Here is a 21,240-nt window from a genome sequence, read left to right as displayed (position 1 = left end):
ACTGAATCTTAATATTCATACTTAAACATGACTAATAATTAAATTAAATCATCAGGGGTGCAAAGCCTCACAGATGATGTGCAGCAGTGGGTCCCTCAGTCTGTCCTCACTCTGGACACTTGCAGTTGAAAATCAAATGTGTGATAAGCTGCAGGATTCAAACACAAGTGTAACTTATAAATACATGTTCATACTTTTATTACACAATCAGAGAGAAAGAAAAAGAGAGAGAGTGCAGGACAGACAGACAGGTGACAGTCTCAGGTGTATACACTGCTACAAAACAGCACAAGAGAAGGAGGATTTAATGCTTGTGTTATTACGAGTGCTTCTTCACTATTAAACATTCGCACATAAATAAGTGACATAATATTCAGCACTTACTTTTGAAAGTTTACTCTTTGGCCGCTCCGCTTTAGGCATCCACCGTCTTTTTCCGGCAAAATTATCCACACCCACCGCCGCGCTATGAAGTCTGGGATATGTTGGCCCATGAAGGATACACCGACCCATCCTTAAAATTCAGGGAAATGAAGGACGCATTTGAGGCTGCATTTCGAGCAGCCTTTGAATTGGGACAGCCTTCGTCGCGTCGCTGTGACGTAATTGGCCTTCAAATGTGGCCTTGAAGGAAGCAGACCCTGAATTGGGACACACTGGGGAGAGTCCCACAGCTCTGGAAATCCTCCTGTGTTGTACCAGTGCCAAAGACTTCACACCTCAAGGACCTCAACTGCTACAAGCCGGTGGCTCTGACATCCCACCTGATGAAGACCCTGGAGCAGCTGGTCCTGGCTCAGCTTCAGCGCCTGGTGAGCTCATCACTGGACCCACTTCAGTTTGCCTACCAGCCGGGCATCGGAGCGGATGATGCTGTCATCCACCTCCTACATCGTTCCCTCTCTCACCTGAAGACCGCTGGGAGCACTGTGAGAATCATGTTCTTTGATTTCTCCAGTGCCTTCAACACCATTCTGCCCATGGTCCTGAAAGACAAGCTGGAGAACACCGGAGTGGACCATCACCTCACCACATGGATTTTGGACTACCTTACCTTGTGTCGGACAGGGTCGTCTGCAGTACGGGGGCCCCACAGGGAACGGTTCTGGCTCTGTTCTCCTTCACCATCTACACTGCAGACTTCTCCCACAACTCCACCCAGTGCTTCCTGCAGAAGTTCTCTGATGACTCTGCAATAGTCGGCCTCATCACTGATGGGGACAACAAGGAGTACAGAGAACTGACCCAAGACTGTGTGGACTGGTGCCAGCTGAACTACCTCCAGATCAACACTAGTAAATCAAGGAGCTGGTGGTAGACCTCTGCAGGCACAAACATCCTCCACTGCAACCACTAAACATCCAAGGTATGGACATTGAGGTTGTGGACAGCTACAGGTACCTTGGTGTTCATCTGAACAATAAACTGGACTGGACTCATAACTCAGACGCCCTCTACAGGAAAGGGCAGAGCAGGCTGTACCTGCAGCGGAGGCTCAGGTCTTTTGGAGTGACTCTGTTGTGGCCTCTGCCATCTTTTACGGTGTGGTCTGCTGGGGCGGCAGCATCTCTGCCGGGGACAGGAAGAGACTGAACAGGCTGATCCGAAGGGCCAGTTCTGTTCTAGGATGCCCTCTGGACCCAGTGGAGGTGGTGAGTGACAGGAGAATGGTGGCTAAGCTGTCATCCCTGTTGGACAACATCTCCCACCCCTTGCAGGAGACTCTGACAGCACTGAGCAGCTCCTTCAGTGGCAGGCTGCAGCACCCACGATGTGGGACAGAGAGAATGTCGAAGGTCTTTCCTCCCCACTGCTGTCAGACTCCACAAAAAAGACTTTGCAGCTGATCAAAGAATAAAACCTCACATGTGCAATAAGACTGCTACAAGTGCAATTCTTTTTTTCTGACAAAGTTGTACTTTTGTATTTTCTTACTCAGTTGTATATAGCATTTGTATTCTATTTTATATATTATTCTATTTTATTCTATTGTATATAGTATTTTATTTTATTCTATTCCAGTGTATTCTAATTTCTGCTACATAACTCTGCACTTTTGCTGTAACGAAACAAATTTCCCACCTGTGGGACTAATAAAGGTTATCTTATCTTATCTTATCTTATTCTTGTTGATAATAAATTAATTAAAGCAACAAAACAACCTGAAGAGCCAGTGGGAGCCGAAAGAGCTCTCTCTTTTTAGTGACTCGAGCCAAAAGAGCCGGCTCTCTAAAAAGAGCCAGAATTCCCATCACTACTGCTGGTCACCCTAACTTCTATCTTACAGCGCAGCTACCATTTTTAGATGCGTCATTCGAAGTCCAATTCTGACCACTTGCACTCGCCTGTTGTGTGATATCACCACAGACCTTAAACTTCTGCACAGCGAACATTGGCTTCAGCTTGAAACTGACCCACATTCCACATCCCCCCCCCAAAAAAAAAAGAGTTCAGGTTTTAGCAGAAGTAACATGTTACACTTAGCATGTAATAGATTTGGGGAGAAAAGTCTTAATTAAAAAAAAACTTTACAAGATACTTTCATTTCAAATAACCACAAAAATTAAATGTGGTATTGTATGTTATACATGTATGTATAATATTCAATTTAATAAAGGCTAACTAAAATCTAGGCAATAAAAAAGCAGTAGAGAATAGAAGTATTTATAAATATATAAATCTCTTTGTAACAAACTTTACAACATTGATGCAGGTAGAATGAGAGACCTCAATAAAGTACAATATGCAGTACAATACAGAACAATGTGCATTGATATTACAGATAGTGAAAAGTAGTCAAGTAAATTTGTTTAATAACAAGCAAAAAACAAATACATTTCAAACTGACCACTAAATAATCAGTGTAACGACCCCGATTTGAAAATGTAGGGAGTACAAATGCTAAAATGTAAGAAGTAGAAGTAGAAAGTTGGCAAAAAAGTACAGCAATAAAGTACAGATACCAGAAAATTCTACTTAAGTACAGTAATGAAGTATTTGTACTTCGTTACTTTCCATCTCTGATGCCAACAATAAATCATATCCTAATGCAAAATGTGGTTTAGAGAATATTTGTGTCATGTCGCCCACAGAAGCACTTAATCCAGCTCTCTTACTTAAACCAGGGCCAGGAAAGAAACATATCTATGTGTTTATCTGCCATAAAGCACGATAAAAAATGCAAACAAAGTGGCAACATGGTCAGTGTAAGCAGAGTAGTTGATTCCTAGAATTATTAAATTACTAATGGCACATTTGTATATTAAAACTGGCTGCAGTCAGGTGCTCTTGCACTGTAAAATCTAATTAGTTCCCAGAACTCAAAAAAATTATGGAAACTCGTTGCCTCAAAAAAATTGAGTAAAGCTTAGCTAAAAATGACTAAGTTAGGACAACGTATTTATTTTGAGTATTCTGTACAAGCTCATTTGTTCCCAGAACTCAAAAAAATTGGATCAAGTTTACGTAAGATGACCAAGTTAGGGCAACTTACTCATTTTGAGTACACCCTACTCAAAATGTACACAGCCGTGTTAGTTCCCAGAACTCAAAAAAATTATGGAAACTCGTTGCCTCAAAAAAACTAAGTAAAGCTTACTTAGGATGACTGTTAGGACAACTTATACATTGCAAGTCTGCAGTATTAAGAATAACTTGATATTTCTGACTTTCTGACAATACTAATTGTTTACCTACTGACAAACATTTCAAGTTCAACTAAATGAAAAAACAATTTGTGGTACCATGAATATCATTAAAAATAATTAACAACACTTTTGTAATGATGTTAAAATGAGCACAACTTTTATTTTCAAACACAACAAAGTACAACAGCCAACATACTGGACACTGTTCTGCTGAATAAAAATGATATTGCCATCACTGTTATAATCTTACAACGAAACAAAGTCTTAGATGTAATTATTCTGAAAATAAGTTTAGGCCTACCACAAGTTTGTTTTGTACTTACATTATTTATATAATCAACATAAAATATTTATTGTTCTGTCACAAGTGCAGTCTCTAATTTAAACAACACATTCGTTTTTCATTCCAACACAGGAGCTGGAATGTTGTAATATTTTAAGGATGGCTTGTTTCCAGTCCAGGCATTACTGCCTGAATGACTATCATGGATCGAGGTGATCCAAATGTAAGTGCAGAAGAAAGTCTTTAACTTCCCTTAAGTACAGTCGCAGTGGATGTGGGTTGGAGATGCAATGAGCTTGAACCTGCAGGCGACCATCTTCACTGACCACACCATCTGTGACGGAGGACTCATCTCTCCTGGTGTCCTGCAAGCAAACAATCATATTTTTTGGAACATGAACTTAATTGCTTTCTTAAAACATTTTTTCTGCATTTGGTATAAAACAGACTCCAATTTAGACAATCTCAGGCTCCCTCCCCGCCGGAGAGGTGACATTCAATGTCCCAAATTGTCAGTCTGGATAGCCGTGACCACCACGCAACACACAATATTGTCATGAAAGAATAATTTTAAAAAGGGCTATGCAAACATGGGCAATAACTTTCATTCTAATGATGTGCAAAATGATTTTGGGCACAAAACAAATTTTGCTGTTAGAAAACTTGCAGACTTCACTATATACAGTGTAGACCCTCTAAACTAAGTTTGGGGGATGTGAACTTTCAAGAAATGCAGACCAAACTGTTGTTGTTTGTTTACTTACACAGCATGTCTTGTAGAATTAACTGGAGTCACAGCAACAGCATAGTGCAGTCATATCTCAAGTCTAATAACAGAAGACAGGAAAAGATCAGTAAAGAAACAACTTCCCCAAACCAAAGCACAAATAAAACAATAAGTAAGACAGGCTGATCTAAAGTATGATTAAAGTTCAGCCTGATTAATATAAATGTCACTGACAGTTGCTAATATATTGGAAAACCAAAAATACTTACCACTGAGTTGATGTCTTTCTGTCCAACAACAGGAGTGCTGGTCCCGAGCCTCAAAGACAGTAAGAAGCAAGCAGAGGGAGAAAAAAACAGAACATTGATTTGATCCTTAATGGCTGTGCAATCACTGTAACATAGAGTTCGCTTATGTTGTTAAATAAAGGCTAGATTTGACATTAATAGATGCCACAGATGTTCTAAAGCTGCCACAAAGCATGAAAAAATAGACGTCTCCGAAAACGTCGGAGCATTTTTGCAAATATGTGATGTCTTGATAAATCGAGCAGATATTTGAAATTTACACAGCTACATTCTCGCCTGAAAATATCTTAAAAGTTTATTTTGTGACCCAGAAAAAGTAATACGTTTTTCAGCGGCGCTCCTCCGCCATTGCCGCGCTTACAAGTGCGCACAGGCTCCGACAACCGTGGCCGACAAATGCGATCCTCTTTTTCCCCAGACTACCCTTTCTGGGTCACAAAATAACCTTTTAAGATATTTTCAGGCGAGAATGTAGCTGAGTAATGCTCAAATATCTACTTAATTTATCAAAATATCACATATTTGCAAAAGTGCTTCCACGTTTTCGGAGAGCTCCGTTATCCACCCCCCACACCACACCCACCCCACCCCTAACGGCTGCACCTCCCAAAGAATTTTGTCTGGGCTCTTATCTCACTTATTTATTTCAAACAATCAACAAAAAAATTCACCGACGTAGTTTTATGTAAGGTTTTTAAGGCTGTGGTGTTAATTTTTAAGTAACATGAGCCCAGCGGCAGCAGCAACGCTAGGCTAACACTAACTAGCTAGCAAGATTAGAAACCTGGTGCTAAACTAAGAGAAGCCACAAAATCAGTTTGAATAAGAGTAAACATTTACTCACCAAGTCAGTAAAGATCCACAGCAATGACAACAATAATATCTCCAGGTTTGCTCAATATATTCCATAACAAATGCTGGTGCCATGAACATGCGGACTGATCCGGGAGGGAGGAGAACGGCAGTCACGTGGTATTTTCAAAACACATCTTTCATCCTTCCGCCCTGAGAAGCAAAACTTCCAGCTTACTTAGTTTTTCTAAGTTAGGACAACTCAAATTAATCGAGTTTATCAGCATTTTTGCATAAAAAGTACTGGTAACTTATTTAAATTGAGTTCTAATAACAAATTGATAAAAATTGAGTTCAGCCTATTTAATATTTTTAATTAAACACAATATTACATTTTACAGTGTGGACCCTTCTCATTCAACTAGGAGCATGCCGGAAAAGCGACGACGTTGCTTCCGTTTCATGAGTCCGTCCTTTGAAAAAGTCCGGGTACAGCAGCTTCTAGATCGCGTTAATGGCGCCGCCTGTTGGTATCAGTGACTGCAGAAAACACGTACAGTGATTTGTAAAGTCATCGGTTGATATTCAGTCATCGCCAAAATACAGTCACTTATACCAGCAGGCAGACTGTCTGTGACAGTTTAAAGAGCTATTTGCATAAATCACAAAACCCCAAAAGCCTAAAAAAGAAATGTAATAAATGTTAATAAAAGCATTAAAATACTATTTTGAGTCCTGTTTCTATTACACAAGTGCAAGTGCATAATCACGAATGAACTTCAATTGTTTATTCAAAATCATACTAAAATATGTATTTTAATGAAAGGTCACACCAACTCAAAGTCCACAAAATAAATAAATAAAAGAGCAAATTTGGCTTTTATGCCAAAAATACAGATTTTAACTCATTAATATTACAGTTTTAAAAGTCTTTTTTTTTGTTTTTTGTATCCAAATTGGACACCAAAAGACTGAAAGCTTGCTACTGTTAAACTGACTCATAGTCACATGACCACTGGTGCAGCTGTTGTGTGAGATGTGGTGCCACGCTATTGGCTACTGCACTTTTATTATTATTGGCTACAAAAGGATCAGTGCCCTTCTTTTCCTTCCTTCTTTTGCTTTTTTTCCAAGTACCTTTTTTTGTTAATGGAAAGTGTGTGTGTGTGTGTGTGTGTGTGTGTGTGTGTGTGTGTGTGTGTGTGTGTGTGTGTGTGTGTGTGTGAACTTATTATTAATTAATTTATGAAGCTGAGCTCTCATAGGCAAACTAGTCTCCAGGCTCCGTAACAGACATTCAGAGCTCTTTTTTTGGATGTTGGCTGCCTTTTGCTCCATTGTCTGTCAGGATGAGTCAACACTACGTACTACTGACAGTCTTCCATTTTGGGGTTTTCTAGTTTCAATTAGAATAGCGCTAACAAAATTTGCATGTTTGCAACAGGATGCTAGTAAGACTTTCAGAAAGCCTGCAGAACTACTGCTGAAGACCACAAAAACAATTGCAAGTCTGCTTGAAATTAAAATAGAAATAACTGGGGGTTAGCTAAAAAAAATATATACGCACAGTCCTTCTATTTCAAGTAGTAAAAAAATAAAGAAATCAAAACAAGAAAAGTACTAATAAACATTTTATTACATAATTCAAATTCTTACAGTGAAAAAAAATGATCCTAGTCTGACCCAACTCCCACTTCACACTAAATTATTTTCTGAACAAAACTCCCCAAATAACAAAAACGGTGTGCAGATGTGAATAAACCCGCTCACAGAAAATTAAAATGAAATGAGATGAAGAGGCGGCACAGCACAGTCAAATACAGGACGTAGCTGCTGCTGTCAACCCTCACTCTAGAGCTTAGCTGGTACAAACAGCCAGTTCTTGCATCTTCTCAGTTTCAATTCAATGAATCAGAGCATAAAAAGCAAAACTGCTAGAAGGAAAACAGGAGCTTTGCAGACTCTTCTCTCACATTTGCCTTTTAATCTTCATTAGGTGTCACTTGGTCTCCACTTAATGCCGCAGCACCTCCTGGAACCTGGAAAAATAAAGTTAAAGAGCATATTGTTATAGTCAGGGTAAAAAAACAAAACAAAACCCAGTCAGTGTGTGTCCAAGGACATCATCCCCTTAACAAATCCCGAAGATTTTTCATATGTATAAGTTACATTAGTTATATAGCTCTGTGTTTTTGCTTTAAGGATATTAATGCTTTTAAACGTCTAAAAATGCAGAAAATACCCCGCCGTCATGCTGTTTCTATTACCAAAATCTCTGCACATTGTTTTCTAGCTGGATCTGAACTTATGAAAATGTTATCTGGGCCACCTTTAGGTGAATGACCACTCTGAAAGCAGCAATCCTTTCTGCAGACTTTGCCCCTCAGGCTGGTGTGTTGGTGTGTTAACATCTTACCGTTCTCAAAGCTCTCCTTCTTCTTCGTCAGAGCTCGGATCTCCTCTCGATGCTCAGCAGCTCCACTTCGAAGATCAGAAAATAGTCTAAGGGCTAAGGCTGTAATTCTCCTCCAATTTGAATGTGTCATTCAGCACTTGTAAATCCTAGCAACCGTCTTAAATCAAGTTACATCCTTTTAAATTTGTGAAATATTTACTTTATTTGTTATGGCTTGGAAATATGAAATTATGCATCTGGAATGTCTTGAATGTTTTGACCAATGACTGTATAAAAGATATAAAGGCAGGGTTTATGACCTATACTGCAGCCAGACACCAGGGGGCGATAGAGACGTTTTGGCTTCATTTTTGGGGAGCTGTCGCGTCGTCCATGTTTTCTACAGTCATTGGTTTTGACCAATGACTTTTATACAGTCATTGGTTTTGACTCTGATGTTCTCTTTGTTGGAGGCGACACAGTCGTGAGTGTACAAAGTGGGAGGAGCCACTTGCACAGCTTCATTTCTTTCTTTCTTTTTTTAACTTTCTCTTTAAACTTTTTTTCAAGTGTTTCACAGTTTGAACAAATAAAGGCTTCATGTTCAATTTTCACCTCAGACAGTCTTTTAAAAAATAAACTTTATTTAGAATAATAACAATAACAATTTCAAACAGACAAGCGAAATATTGAATCATTCAGAAGAGTATATCACACCTCCTTTTTCTTTTCTCCTAATCAGAGGAAAACACATCATTGCAACGTTGCAGTTGGTACACCACAATCAAATAACTGAAACTATACATATCTATCTATCTATCTATCTATCTATCTATCTATCTATCTATCTATCTATCTATCTATCTATCTATCTATCTATCTATCTCTACATACACACATATGCATATACATACATACACAAATAAATAATAATTAAATAAATAAATGAATAAAAAAATAAAAATAAACGGAGAACAAGGAACAAAAATAAAGGAGACAAGGGGGGTCATACAATCTCTAAAAGTTAGGTTCCATAAACAAGACATAACTTAAATAAGGGGCTAAGAAAAATCAAACTCTTCTAAAAATCTATGTAATTTAATTGCTCGGGGCTTATTTATTAGCTTCAGAGATTTACACAACAGGGAGAGTTCGTTTTTAAGAGCAGGCCATGAAGGGCGGGATTTAGCATATCGGCATTTATGAATGTAATATTTTGTTATAATAATGAGATTGTTAACTAAAAACTCACTATTTGTCCTTAAGGATTACTCCAATTTGAATATTTTGAAAAGACTAAAAATCAATATTTCTAGACTGGGACGATATTAGGTCATGGAGAGATTTCCATACATTTTGGACTGTCACACACCCATAAAAATGTGCTCTGTGGTTTCCACAGTTGTTTTACAAATATAACAGTTGTCTGACACAAATTTAAATCTTTCTCTCATCTCATAGAGGGGTAAATATTTTTTGTAATTTTAAAATTAACTTCTTTAAAAAAAATTGGGGGGGGGGGGGGGGGGTGGGGGGGGTTGGATATTTTAAATATTTGGCTCTGATCAGTGAAATCTCAGATTTGTTATAATCTTTAATTATAGGATGACTCAGTGTTTTGTCCTACCTGGACATAACGTGTTGACTAAATACCTCCTCAAAGACTGATTATTGCATTTTCCATTAACCAGGTCAAGACCATCTAATTTAAGTTTATGTAAATTTGGAGTCAGTATATTTGAAAAATTGTTCTTTATCGTGTTGATAAGAACTATTAGGATATTCTGTGAAACCTTTTTATAGAGCTCAAACGAGCAACTCAAGCCATATTTCTCATTAAACCTGTTTAATTCAAGTATATCTCCATTTTCATCCATTATATGTGTCACAGACCAAATTTGTTTTGTCATCCATTCTTCCACAAACATAGATTTCCCCCGATTCAATATCACCTAATTATTCCACAATGGAACGTTGTGGGGAATAAAGTTGTGTTTAAACATTAATTTCCAATTTAACAAAACTTGTTGATGAAATTTGGAGAGTTTTATGGGCAGTTTAGGGAAAAAAATCACATACTAATAGGAATTGGATCCCCCCAACTTTGTTGAAAATAAGAGATGGTATCAAGAACCAGATCTTATCATCACTTTTTAAGAAAGATCGGAGCCAATTAATCTTTAACATGCCATTCATTATGTCAAAATCGATCGCTTTTAAACCCATCTCTTTTATCAAGTCCCTGTTTCTGATATAGTGATGTTTATTTTTCCATATAAAATTAAAATTCACCTTATTGATTTATTTTATGATCCTTGGTGGAATGGCTAGAGAATAAGCTGGATAGATTAATCTGGACAAAGATTCAATCTTGGTTAACATTGTCCTGCCGAACAACGTTAAATCTCTCTGTAGCCAATGGTTTAAATCTTTTTTGCATTTGTCGGTTGTATTCTGAATATTCTTTTTATCAGGCATGCATTTAGTTAACCAAATTCCAAGATATTTGATTTCATTTTTGACAGGTATATTATACAAAGAAGAGTGAGAACAATTATGGATACTCATGAGTTCACATTTGTCCAGGTTCAGGCGTAGTCCAGAACAATGTTCCCTCTAATTTTTCACGTGTCTGAGCGAACACACAAACTCCCTGAGCGGTCCCTTGGACCACTGTGAGCAACAGCAGACGTGTGCACCTCTTTCACATGTTTGGGTTAATAATTAGGCCTACATAGCTGCTGGTTGCAGCTTAAAGATTCGTCTTAAAGATTCTAAATTCTTCTTTGATTTAAACTTTGGGGTTTGCAGAACACACGTGGAGAAAATTACAGAGTAAACAGTGAAAACCACGAACTTAAGTCACAAGATGCTTGAATTCCATTTTTTATTTGGGCAGAAACTTTCAAGGGTCTGTGCCCAGTTGATGATAATACAGTCCAGCAGGTGGCGATAATGCACCAACGTTATCCGCCAAAAAGAAAAAAGAAGAAGAAGAAGTAGCAGAGTTCCCGCTTGATTGCGTTCGCTTCTCAGTTTTTCGCTGGCTCATCTAAAGGTAAGTGACTAGATATCTTTGATCTGAGTTCAGTCAATCTTGAGTTTAGCTCCTGAATGAAGTTTTCTGTTGCTCTCCTCGGTATCTGTTGTCAGTTATTTGTGAACCTGTTGAAAGAAAAAGTCAATACATCAAGTCAAGTTGCTATAAACTAATTTACAGGAAGATATCAACAAAAGCGAGTGAAACAGAAAGAAGTAAACAGCTTTATTATTAGAAGAAAGCTTTTAAATGAGCTAAGTGTAATCAGAGTTTCTGTTATTTTATTAGTCTGTTACTAAGCCCTAGTTAGCATCTTTGTGTCACTGTGTGGCACCTGCACAGTTTAGGAATGCAGCTTGCTAACCAAGCTAGCTAGCTAGCACCACCACCACCAGCTTATTATTGTCATTGTACATATACAACTAAATTGTGGGTGCTCCAACTGTGCATGAAAAATAATACAAATAGTAAGACAGCAGGCAGACATTAGAGGACAGATTTCAGGCCTAGTGTGAGTGGACTCAGATCATGGCTCAGATTTCTGGGTGGGTGGACAGGAGTGGGGTGTGGGGGGCAGTGTTTGTTAAGAGTCTGAAAGGCCCTGGGGAAGAAGCTGTTTGTGAGTCTGGAGAATTTCAGTGCAGAATTTCAGCTTTAATTCACTGTATTTTATTTTCCTAATACTTAGAAGAAGGAAAATAAAAAGAGTTAAAATGAGTGACTGATGCCATAAACTCACTAGATGTTCCAGTTGTTTTCCTGTATACTTCTATGTAATCTGAAATCTTTGTGCAGCCATCTGACAGGCTTCTATTGACATTGCTTCAATGTCAATACAACTTAGAAGAAAAAGAAAAAAGAAAAAAAAAAAAGGAGGAAGTTTTCTAAAGGTGGAATGAAGGAGACAGAATAAATGACGCTTGAAGCTCCTCTTTAGTGCTGCTCCTTCTGATTTTTGCTGCTCTCCCAGCGGGATCCACTCTACTTGGTGACTGCGTGGATCGCGTCTGCAAGGTAGCCCACGTTTCCAGAGGTCACACCTGCCATGGAAATTCTGCCATCCTTGGTCATGTACACTGAGAACTCTTTTGTCAAGCGCTCGACCTGTTCTGGCTTGAGTCCTGTGAAGCAAAACATCCCGATCTGGTCGATGACGTGCTGCCAGTTGTGGGAGGAGCCATTCTTTTTCAAACCAGCCACCAGCTGCTCTCTCATCTTGATGATGCGGTTAGCCATACCATGGACCTCCTCCAGCCACAGTGAGCGCAGCTCTGGCGTGTTGAGAATAGTTGCTGCAGTTCTGGCACCATTCACTGGTGGGTTGGAGTAGATGGGCCTGATGAGGATCTTGAGTTGAGATTCCACCCTCTTTGCCTCCTCTGCATCTTTGCACACGACAGTGAGGCCTCCGACACGTTCACCATAGAGTCCCATGTTCTTGGCAAAGGATTGCGACAGCACAATGTTGTGACGTTAGTTAGTTAAGTTAGTTTTTTGTTTTGTATCTCATCTTTATCACTTGTGTGTGTGTGTGTGTGTGTGTGTTATTAGTTTATACAGCTCCATTGATTGTTTTGTGTTCGTTCTTGGCCAGATCTGAAGAGTCTTATTTATATATTTTACTTATAAATAGGGATGCAACGATACCAATTTTTTCAAACCGATACGATACCGATACTTGGATCTGAGTACTTGCCGATACAGAGTACAAAAACCGATACTTCTACCAAACACACACACACACACACACACACATGGAAACACACACACACACATGGAAGACAGGTTTTATTTTATTCTCTGACGATAAAAAATAAAATCTTAATAAAAATGACCACAAAAAAATTTCAAGTGAAAAATAAGCACTTCTGTTAAATTATTGCAGAGTCTCCACATTGTAATTTAACAAAATATCGTAAATACCCGTGGATTTTCTCTTGACATTTTTCATCGCTTTTCCAAAACCTGAGTTAAAGTTGGCTGTTCTGGTCCACACTGCTGACATTTTGTTTAGCCTAGCTACAGCAGCCTCCAGTTTCTCTTTTCTATCTGGAGCCGCCAGTCTCACTCGCGGCTCCCCCTAGTGGCCAATCTAAAAAACTACAACAGAAATGACAAGCCACCCTCTGATTAATGAAATAAGTTAGTATTGGTTCATGGTATCGGTTAACTTTTACGAATATGAGTACACACACATTTTACAGTATCGGCCCCGATACCCGACACCAGTATCGGTATCGGTGCATCCCTACTTATAAATAAAATAAATAGACTAGAAAATGAGCAAACTTCCAATTAAATTGCAGACACTTTCTGTACAGTGGGATAAACAGGGAGAGGACTGCTCTCCTGATACTGGTGTGCCATACTGCTAAATTTAGTATCGGTGCTCAAAACTTTTGTGTTTGTTTCAAACAAGTTGCCCACTTAGGGAAGCTCACTTTGTATTGACAGATGAACATGTGAGACACTTTGACTCTTCAGTGCAGTATGGAGCCTAACAAAGATCTGTTTTGTGTCCCAGCTGATCAGCAGGAGGAGAAGAGTCTGACGGAGCAGCAGAGGAACATTTTCAGCTACTTGGACTCAGATGAGTCACTACAGAGAAAACAATGAGCTCAACACAGAAGGTGACAGATATTAGTGTTAAGAAATACTCTATCAAAAGCTGAAGTACTGATATAACTTGTTTACTCAAGTGAAAAAGTACGGGCTCTGAAATGTGTAGAGTAGGAGTAAGAAAGTAAAAGTATCTCCTTGAAGAACATTTTTACCACCCATTTTTATCCAAAGCTAACTGAACCTTGTGCTATATTAATGTAATATTTTAAATAGGATTAGTAGATGAAATATGAACTTTTTATTTCTAATAAAGGCACTCAGTTTGAATCAGTTAAGTAGAAGATGATCAGAGAAAATGAAGGAAAATAAAACATGTGTGCATTTTCTGTTGCCTACATTGTAGAGGGTGACTTTGCCTCTAAACAGGAAAATGAGCAAGAAGAGGTTAAAGTGGGATTGAGCAGGTGGGGGACCCTAAAATCAGCTGTAGTGGCTCAGCGTGGGGAAAAGAATCACAGCTCACAATAATTTCTACTGAGAGCTCCAGTAGATTTTCTTAAAGTACAAGCTGTGATCAGCTGACCTGCTGCTCTCTGTGGATGTACACAACTGAATTCAACCAGATGTTTCATGAGCTGTCCTGGGTGATTTCCATCCTCTACACTGACAGTACACTGTCTTTATATTAGACACTATACTGTTGGTATGAAGGTGGAACTCAGTGAATGAATGTCAGCATCATGAGCTTCACTTTAAATGAATCTCTGCAACACTCGATGTAATCTAACTCTGACATGAGCACCACAGTCACTGTGCACCAGTCACACACTGTTCTTTACTTTAAATCCATCACAGTTCAGCAAACTAACCTGTTTATCCTGCACTAACCTGCAGAGGTTCTTCATGCAGTCTTTAAACATCTCAGTTAGTCTGTTTCAGATTGCAGGGCTCGCAAAATCGCTAGCCCGACGTCCCGGGGCTAGCGATTTTTCCAGTCGCGCTACCAGAATCTATCCCTGCCCTGCCCGTCGGGCTATCATAGGAAGGAAAAATATATGTCAATGCTTTTGCATTCTTTCGGAAATGTAGCTGGGTAAATACGTCTTTGGCATCGGTGAACCACTGTCAATATGTGACTAGGGCTGCTCAATTAATCGAATTTTAATCTAAATTACGATCTGGGCTTTCAACGATCATTAAAAATGACTGAGCCGATTATTAGCACCTCCCTCGTGCTTTACTCTCGCGCTGCTCCGTGTGGCAAATCGAGCGCACCTCTCTGCGTTTCGAACACGCGGCACAACAATTAAGAGGAGCTAACAGAGGGAAGCTCGGAAAGCTAAGCAGAAGTTATTTGGAGAGGAGAGTGACTGCTGTTGGTTGAAAAGAGAGGTAAAAAACCCTTCAGTCGTGTGGAAACATTATGGGTTCGCGGAGTCAGACGTGGATCAAGTAGACATAGTGTGTAAACTTTGGTGTCCACCACAGAGCGACATGGCAAAGTTCACTAAACATAGATGTTTACATTTTATTTTTTATATTGCAAACATTTGCACTGTTACCAGTATTTGCACACTATTTTATACTATTTTTGACAATCTTTAAAGCCATTATTCAATACATTGTTATTGTTAAATAAATATCATTAAATAATCGAGATCTCAATTTCAGTGAAAATAATCGTGATTATCATTTTTGCCATAATCGAGCAGCCCTATATGTGACATATTGAAATCGCATTTGAATTTGCACTTGTTTTTTGCTTTCACTTTGCAATCGCGCGAACTGTGTATAGAGAGCGACAGTACTGATTGGTGAGTGACGATAATTTGCGCACCAATTCCTCTGACATCATCTTATCAATCGTTAGTTTACTATGCAAACATGACAAGTGAAATCTCCCGCAGCAAGCTTAAACATGTGAGAGGTTGATCGCGCAGAGAATCGCTGAGCGTTATGTGAGTGCGTGTGTAAAGGCAGCAGGATATATATTTTAGTTCTGCTGAGCCAAATAAGACCGGTCAGGGTGAAGAAGTGACAGCCAAAGAAAAGCCTACCACAAAATGGAAAAGTTATGACAAATCAGACTATAAGGCAAAAAGAAAGTGCAGCTTTATGGTTTCATGGACAAAAGAATTTCTGTGGCTGGAATATGACAAGCTAAATAACCAGGGGTGCACATAAGAGGTCCGCAGGTGCGCATTCGCTGTCAAAATAAAATACGCGCACAAGATAAGAAGTTGCAACGCGTGTTTGCGTCCATAAGATTTTCTGGAGGAGGACAGACATTTGTTTAGAACTCTTAAAGATGTCGAAGAAGCTCCTTTAAGCAATTACTTTGGTGTTCCTCCACCTCCAAAGAAATGTCAGATGGAGTCCAAACCACAAAAGAAGCGCGTATTCTAGGAAAAGTGGTTGCAGGAGGTGAGTTGGCTTTAAACAAATGATGAATGCACAGAGATTTGGTGCAGAATGTGCCATGAAAATCCCACTCTAGCGGACAAAAACAGTGCCTTTTATATGGATGCAAACGCGCGTTGCAACTTCTTATCTGGTGCGCGTCTTTTGACAGCGAATGCGCACATGCGGACCACTTATGTGCACCCGTGTAAATAACATAATGTTCTGCCGGGTGTGTTGTTGGTTTCCCTCGATTTCTGAGTCGACAAGTGCCTTTGTTACTGGGACCAGTAATTTTAAGAAAGGTCCCCATTAGAACCCACGAGAAATGCAAGAAATGGATTATTGCTCAGTCTGCAAATAACATACTAAAAATCAACCTGAAAAATCTGTTTAGAACAGCGTACTATGTTGGAAAGAGTGAACTACCACTGGCAAAATTTAGCAGTCTTTGCAAACTTCAAAAAGCAAATGTCCTAGATCTTGGTTCCACTTGCCTCTTACCTGTGACTTCAGTGGAAATTTCAAATTCAGGATCTGACACAGACTGATTCATGTTCTACAGTTCTTACAAGTTCATAGAAATTTCTGTTCAATTACAACCAAGTATTTGAGTTGATGATTGTAATTTTTATACAATATTGTAATTTGTGTTTCAACAATTTTTTGATTAATGTTTTGTTTCCGTTACAATATTATACATTAAAGTATAATATTGTAACGGAAACAAAACAGGAAACAAAACATAAAAAAAATTGCTCCCTTTTTTATTCGGGCTACTTAAATTTATTTTGGGCTACCAAAAACTGAAGAGTCCCTGCCCGCAGGGCTACCAGGGATTTTGAAATTTTGCGAGCCCTGAAGAGGGATGGGCATGATTTCAGTGTTTGAACAGTCATGAATTATTTTTAACACCAGGTTGGATGTAATGTGTTACTACTACCAGTTGGTGGGGATAAGAGACCTTTAAGGTGTATGGTGCCACACTCCACCTTCAGGTTTAAAACTAGTGTAAATGGAGGGGAGTTTGAAGGTTCAGTTTGTTCAAAGTCTGCATTTCACTCACTTCCTCTGTTTGTATCTCTGTCACTGCAGGACCAACATGGACCGAGAAGTCAGCGCTCTCAGGAGGCCGACAAACCTCACAGAAGAAAGAGAGAGAAAAAATACACCTGTGACGATTGTGGGAAGGATTTTACCTGGAAGTTTAAACTAAAACAACATCAGGTCATCCACACTGGAGGGAGACCGTTCAGCTGTGACTTTTGTGAAAAGTCTTTTTCCTGGAAGAGTAGCCTAAAAACACACCAACTCATCCACAGTGGAGTTAAAGCGTACAGCTGTGATCAGTGTGGCAGAGCTTTTACTCACAGTAGCCACTTACAGAGTCATCTAGTTACCCACTCTGGAACAAAGGCATACAGCTGTGACATTTGTGGAAAAACTTTCAGCCAGATAGGAAGTCGAAATACACACCTGCGCATTCACACCAGACATAATATGTACTGGTGTGAACAGTGTGGCAAACAGTTTACAACAGACACAAACTTACAACGCCACATGTTTACCCACACTGAGGAGAGACCTTACAAATGTGACCTGTGTGAGAAGACTTTTAAAGCTCCACATTACCTGAGACAACACCAACAGATCCACACCAGAAAGAGACTCTACAAATGCAGTTACTGTGAGGTATGTATTTCTATTTTTATCTTGTCATTTTAGCCTGACTGTTTGAAACAACTCTGTTAATTAAATTGTGTTAACATGTTAGCAATTCTACTGCATGGAAAAGCAGCTCTGAGTGATTATTCAGATTTTCATGTCAGTTATGATTTTAGTATTACTGTAGTATTATGGTGGTAGTATTGTAGTTATTGCAGCCCAGTAAACTGAGTGTTTCAACTGAAACAGTAAAATGTAACTGGACGTCTGCAGAGATGCTCTTTATTTCAGGCGACGTTCAGGATAAAAATGTTGAAGGACTGACTAACACTGTGTTTGTGTCTTTGTTTAGAAGCAGAGCGACACAGATGGATCCAGTTCTCAACCCTGTCATCGCTGTGGTGGTGGGAAAGACTTTCGTTGTGACCTTTGTGGAAAAACCTTCAGTTGGCAAACCGCCCTAAAAAGACATCAACATAGACACACTGGAGACAAACTGAAATACTGCAAAGAATGTGGGAGAAGCTTCACCACATCAACTGAGTTAAAAGGCCATGAACTGTTTCACAGTGGGGTCAAAAAGCACCTCTGTGATCAGTGTGGGTCATCCTTCACCACTGCAAGTGAGTTTAAATTACACAAACGAGTCCACACAGGAGAGAAACCATACAAGTGCAGACACTGTGACAAAAGCTTCTCACAATCAGGTAATCGTAACAAGCATGAACATACACACATGGAAAGAAACTACAGCTGTGACCAGTGTGACAAGAGCTTCAGGAATCTCAGTTCATACTCCTCACACAAACAATCCCACGTTACTAATAAACTGTTTCACTGTTACCAATGTGCCAAAACATTCACCTCATTGTCGTCTCTGTGCAAACATCAACGTGATCACTCAGGGCTGAAATCCCTCCCATCACAGGATCACAGTGAAGCTGAAGAGACAGAAAGATCCTCTGGTTTCATTGTCAGACTCAGAAAGTTTGAGATCAGGCTCCACAGAGTTCAGATAGAGTCTCCTGTGAAAATCTGATGAGGCAGCTATAAATCAAACTGTTCCCCTAGTTCCATTTTATCATTTCAAACCTGTTCTGTTGTAGTGTCCATGTTGAGTGTTTATTTTTTTTCATCAGTTGGTTGAAAACTCTGTTTCCTGTTATGAAGTTTTTATTTGAATGTATTTTGATCCACATGTTCTGTTTTCTTGTTGAGGTTCTTTGTGTTATTAAGTTTTGCAAAGGTTATGTAAAAATCAATAATGTTAAATAAAGATATTGTTTATTGACAGAGATGTTGAGCCATGATGTCATTTTCTGTATTTTAGAGTAAAGACTGAAGTGACAAATGGAAACATGTTTACAGTCAGATGAGTCAGTTTTCAGTGGCACAGATGGAGGTTTATCAGAGGAGGAGACCTGGCTGTTCTCCACTCACACTGAACAGGGTCCCTGCAGCTTATAAAAAATCTGACCTGAAAGTTATGAAAAATAAGATCTTTAAAGTCTTTTGTTTTTTTAATCAAACTTGCTGTAGGTTTTAAAGCTTCTGATTTTCTGTCTGCTCTGGTGGATTCATTTAACCAGCATCTGTTTTTTAATGGGACCACAATGTTTAAGGTCTGAGTACAGGTATCCTGCAACTGCAAAAGCAGCTTATATGGGGTGGGCCCAATAATTAATTTCAGGGTCGGTAAAGATTTTTTTTTATAAAAGGAGAGGAGAGCAGCGGCAGAAGAGTCAAACATACAGCAGTGCATGGGCGGAGCTTTAAACTCATGCACAAGAGAAATGTCAAATTAAACAGGTTTGTGATGAGAAAATACGGAATCCCCAATTTCCAAATTAAAAACAGATAAACCACATGATGTGTAGGGCCCTGCTGATGTGTAGGGCCTTCTACTGAGTGTACAAGGTTAAAAGCCTGAATAAGATTTAGAATCTCCTGAGAAATAATGAAGGTTTATTTGCTAAGGACAACGCATTTGTTAGAGCCATCTTCATTGGAGCTGGAGCCTGGGTAGAAGTTGTCTGTGAAGCCCAAGTTGATGGGCGCAAATTCAAAAAGTTTATTCCGCGACTCCCACGATGCAAAAAACAGTAGCAGGCAGGGTTATGAACATCTAAGCCCACAACCGGAACCAGACAGGAGATAAAAGGATCCAGGAGACGCCTTGGGATGCGACGGAACGGACCATAACCAGCTGGAGCGGCCGCTGAAGAAAAGACAAGGCAAGCTTTAAACTTCACCAGCTGACCGGCACGGTTACCCCAAGTAAGCAGGAACATCAGCCAGGAGCAGTGGATACCCTGTTTTTGGTCCTTCTGACTAGAGTTTTGAAAGATGATGGCAAAAAGCTGAAGATCCAAAAGTTTTTGGTGTTCACCAGTTTTGAGTTGATTTCAGAGACAAACAGAACAAACAGTAAGACAATTGATAGAAGTAGACGGCAAGCCATGCACACTGAAGCCATCTTACCCCTTAGTTTATTTATGTAACTTGCAATTATATAATCTGATCATTCACAAACTGAAAGTATCTATACAAAATATAACTAATGATTATAAAAATTGGGAAAACAGACATACATGTGAAATAAAAGTAAATGTGTTCAGTGTTGGGGAGTAACGGAATACAAGTACCACGGTTACGTATTTAAAATATAAAATATGAGTAACTGTATTCCGTTACAGTTACCGTTTAAAAAGGTGGTATTTAGAATACAGTTACTTTGTTGAAATAAATGGATTACACGGCGGTATTTTCCTGTTTCATATTGTGGCGGGTAAGGACTGTGTGGGTTTTATTTGACAGCTACGTTCTGTTGTTCCAGGCGGCAGCGTTACAGTTGCCATGGTTACAGGGTGATGCTCTCTCTCTGCAACTGTAGCTGTGTCCCAAAATGTCGGGACTGTCGCTACCCGATCCGTACCGGAAACCCGATCGGTACCCCGTATGCGCAATTCTTAGATCACTTCCTCTCTTTGCCAACATTGACATTCAATATATTTGAATGATACGGTTAGAGCCCAGTTAGCTAAACTGCCATTAAACGAACAGAAGAAGAAGAAAACCCCTGCACATGCGCGGTACGGATCGGGTAGACCCGATCTGCCACACTGTAACCCCCCCCCCCCCCCCCCCCAAGGACTTTGCACATGCGCAGTAAGGATCGGGGAGTCCTGATCCGTAACTATCTTTTTATTTTTCGTTTTTGTCTACATTATATTGAAATGTTTCATTATTGGAAACATTTTAAGAGATACTTATTATTCTTAACATCTTAACAGATACTCTGACCTGTAACTATCGTAAAACGCTTCGACCGGAAGTAGACACCTTTCGCGCATGCGGGGTACCGATCAGGTTTCCGGTACGGATCGGGTAGTGACAGTTCTCTTTGTTGTTGTTGTTTTTT

The 21,240-nt window shown here is 39.4% G+C and overlaps 1 protein-coding gene and 2 long non-coding RNA genes across 3 annotated transcripts; all 3 read right to left on the bottom strand.

Annotated features, from left to right (window-relative positions):
- Positions 1 to 3,789: 3,789 nt before the first annotated feature.
- Positions 3,790 to 5,177, bottom strand: LOC134615583 (uncharacterized). Its single transcript, XR_010091305.1, has 3 exons — positions 4,927 to 5,177; positions 4,695 to 4,757; positions 3,790 to 4,295 (listed from the first exon to the last, which is right to left on the bottom strand). It is a non-coding gene; the product is annotated as an uncharacterized LOC134615583 (long non-coding RNA).
- A 2,198-nt stretch (positions 5,178 to 7,375) lies between these two features.
- Positions 7,376 to 8,253, bottom strand: LOC134615780 (uncharacterized). Its single transcript, XR_010091344.1, has 2 exons — positions 8,174 to 8,253; positions 7,376 to 7,796 (listed from the first exon to the last, which is right to left on the bottom strand). It is a non-coding gene; the product is annotated as an uncharacterized LOC134615780 (long non-coding RNA).
- A 3,792-nt stretch (positions 8,254 to 12,045) lies between these two features.
- On the bottom strand, positions 12,046 to 12,656 carry LOC134615606 (aspartate aminotransferase, mitochondrial-like; the record flags this gene model as incomplete). The annotated part of the gene is made up of 1 exon (XM_063460161.1): positions 12,046 to 12,656. A coding segment is annotated over one exon (483 nt), but the record flags the coding sequence as incomplete, so codon positions are not given.
- Positions 12,657 to 21,240: the final 8,584 nt, after the last annotated feature.

This window comes from Pelmatolapia mariae, linkage group LG17 (assembly GCF_036321145.2).
Source record: "Pelmatolapia mariae isolate MD_Pm_ZW linkage group LG17, Pm_UMD_F_2, whole genome shotgun sequence".
NCBI lineage: Eukaryota > Metazoa > Chordata > Actinopteri > Cichliformes > Cichlidae > Pelmatolapia > Pelmatolapia mariae.
Note: the sequence above shows the minus strand (reverse complement) of the source record. Positions and strands in the feature narration are given on the sequence as shown.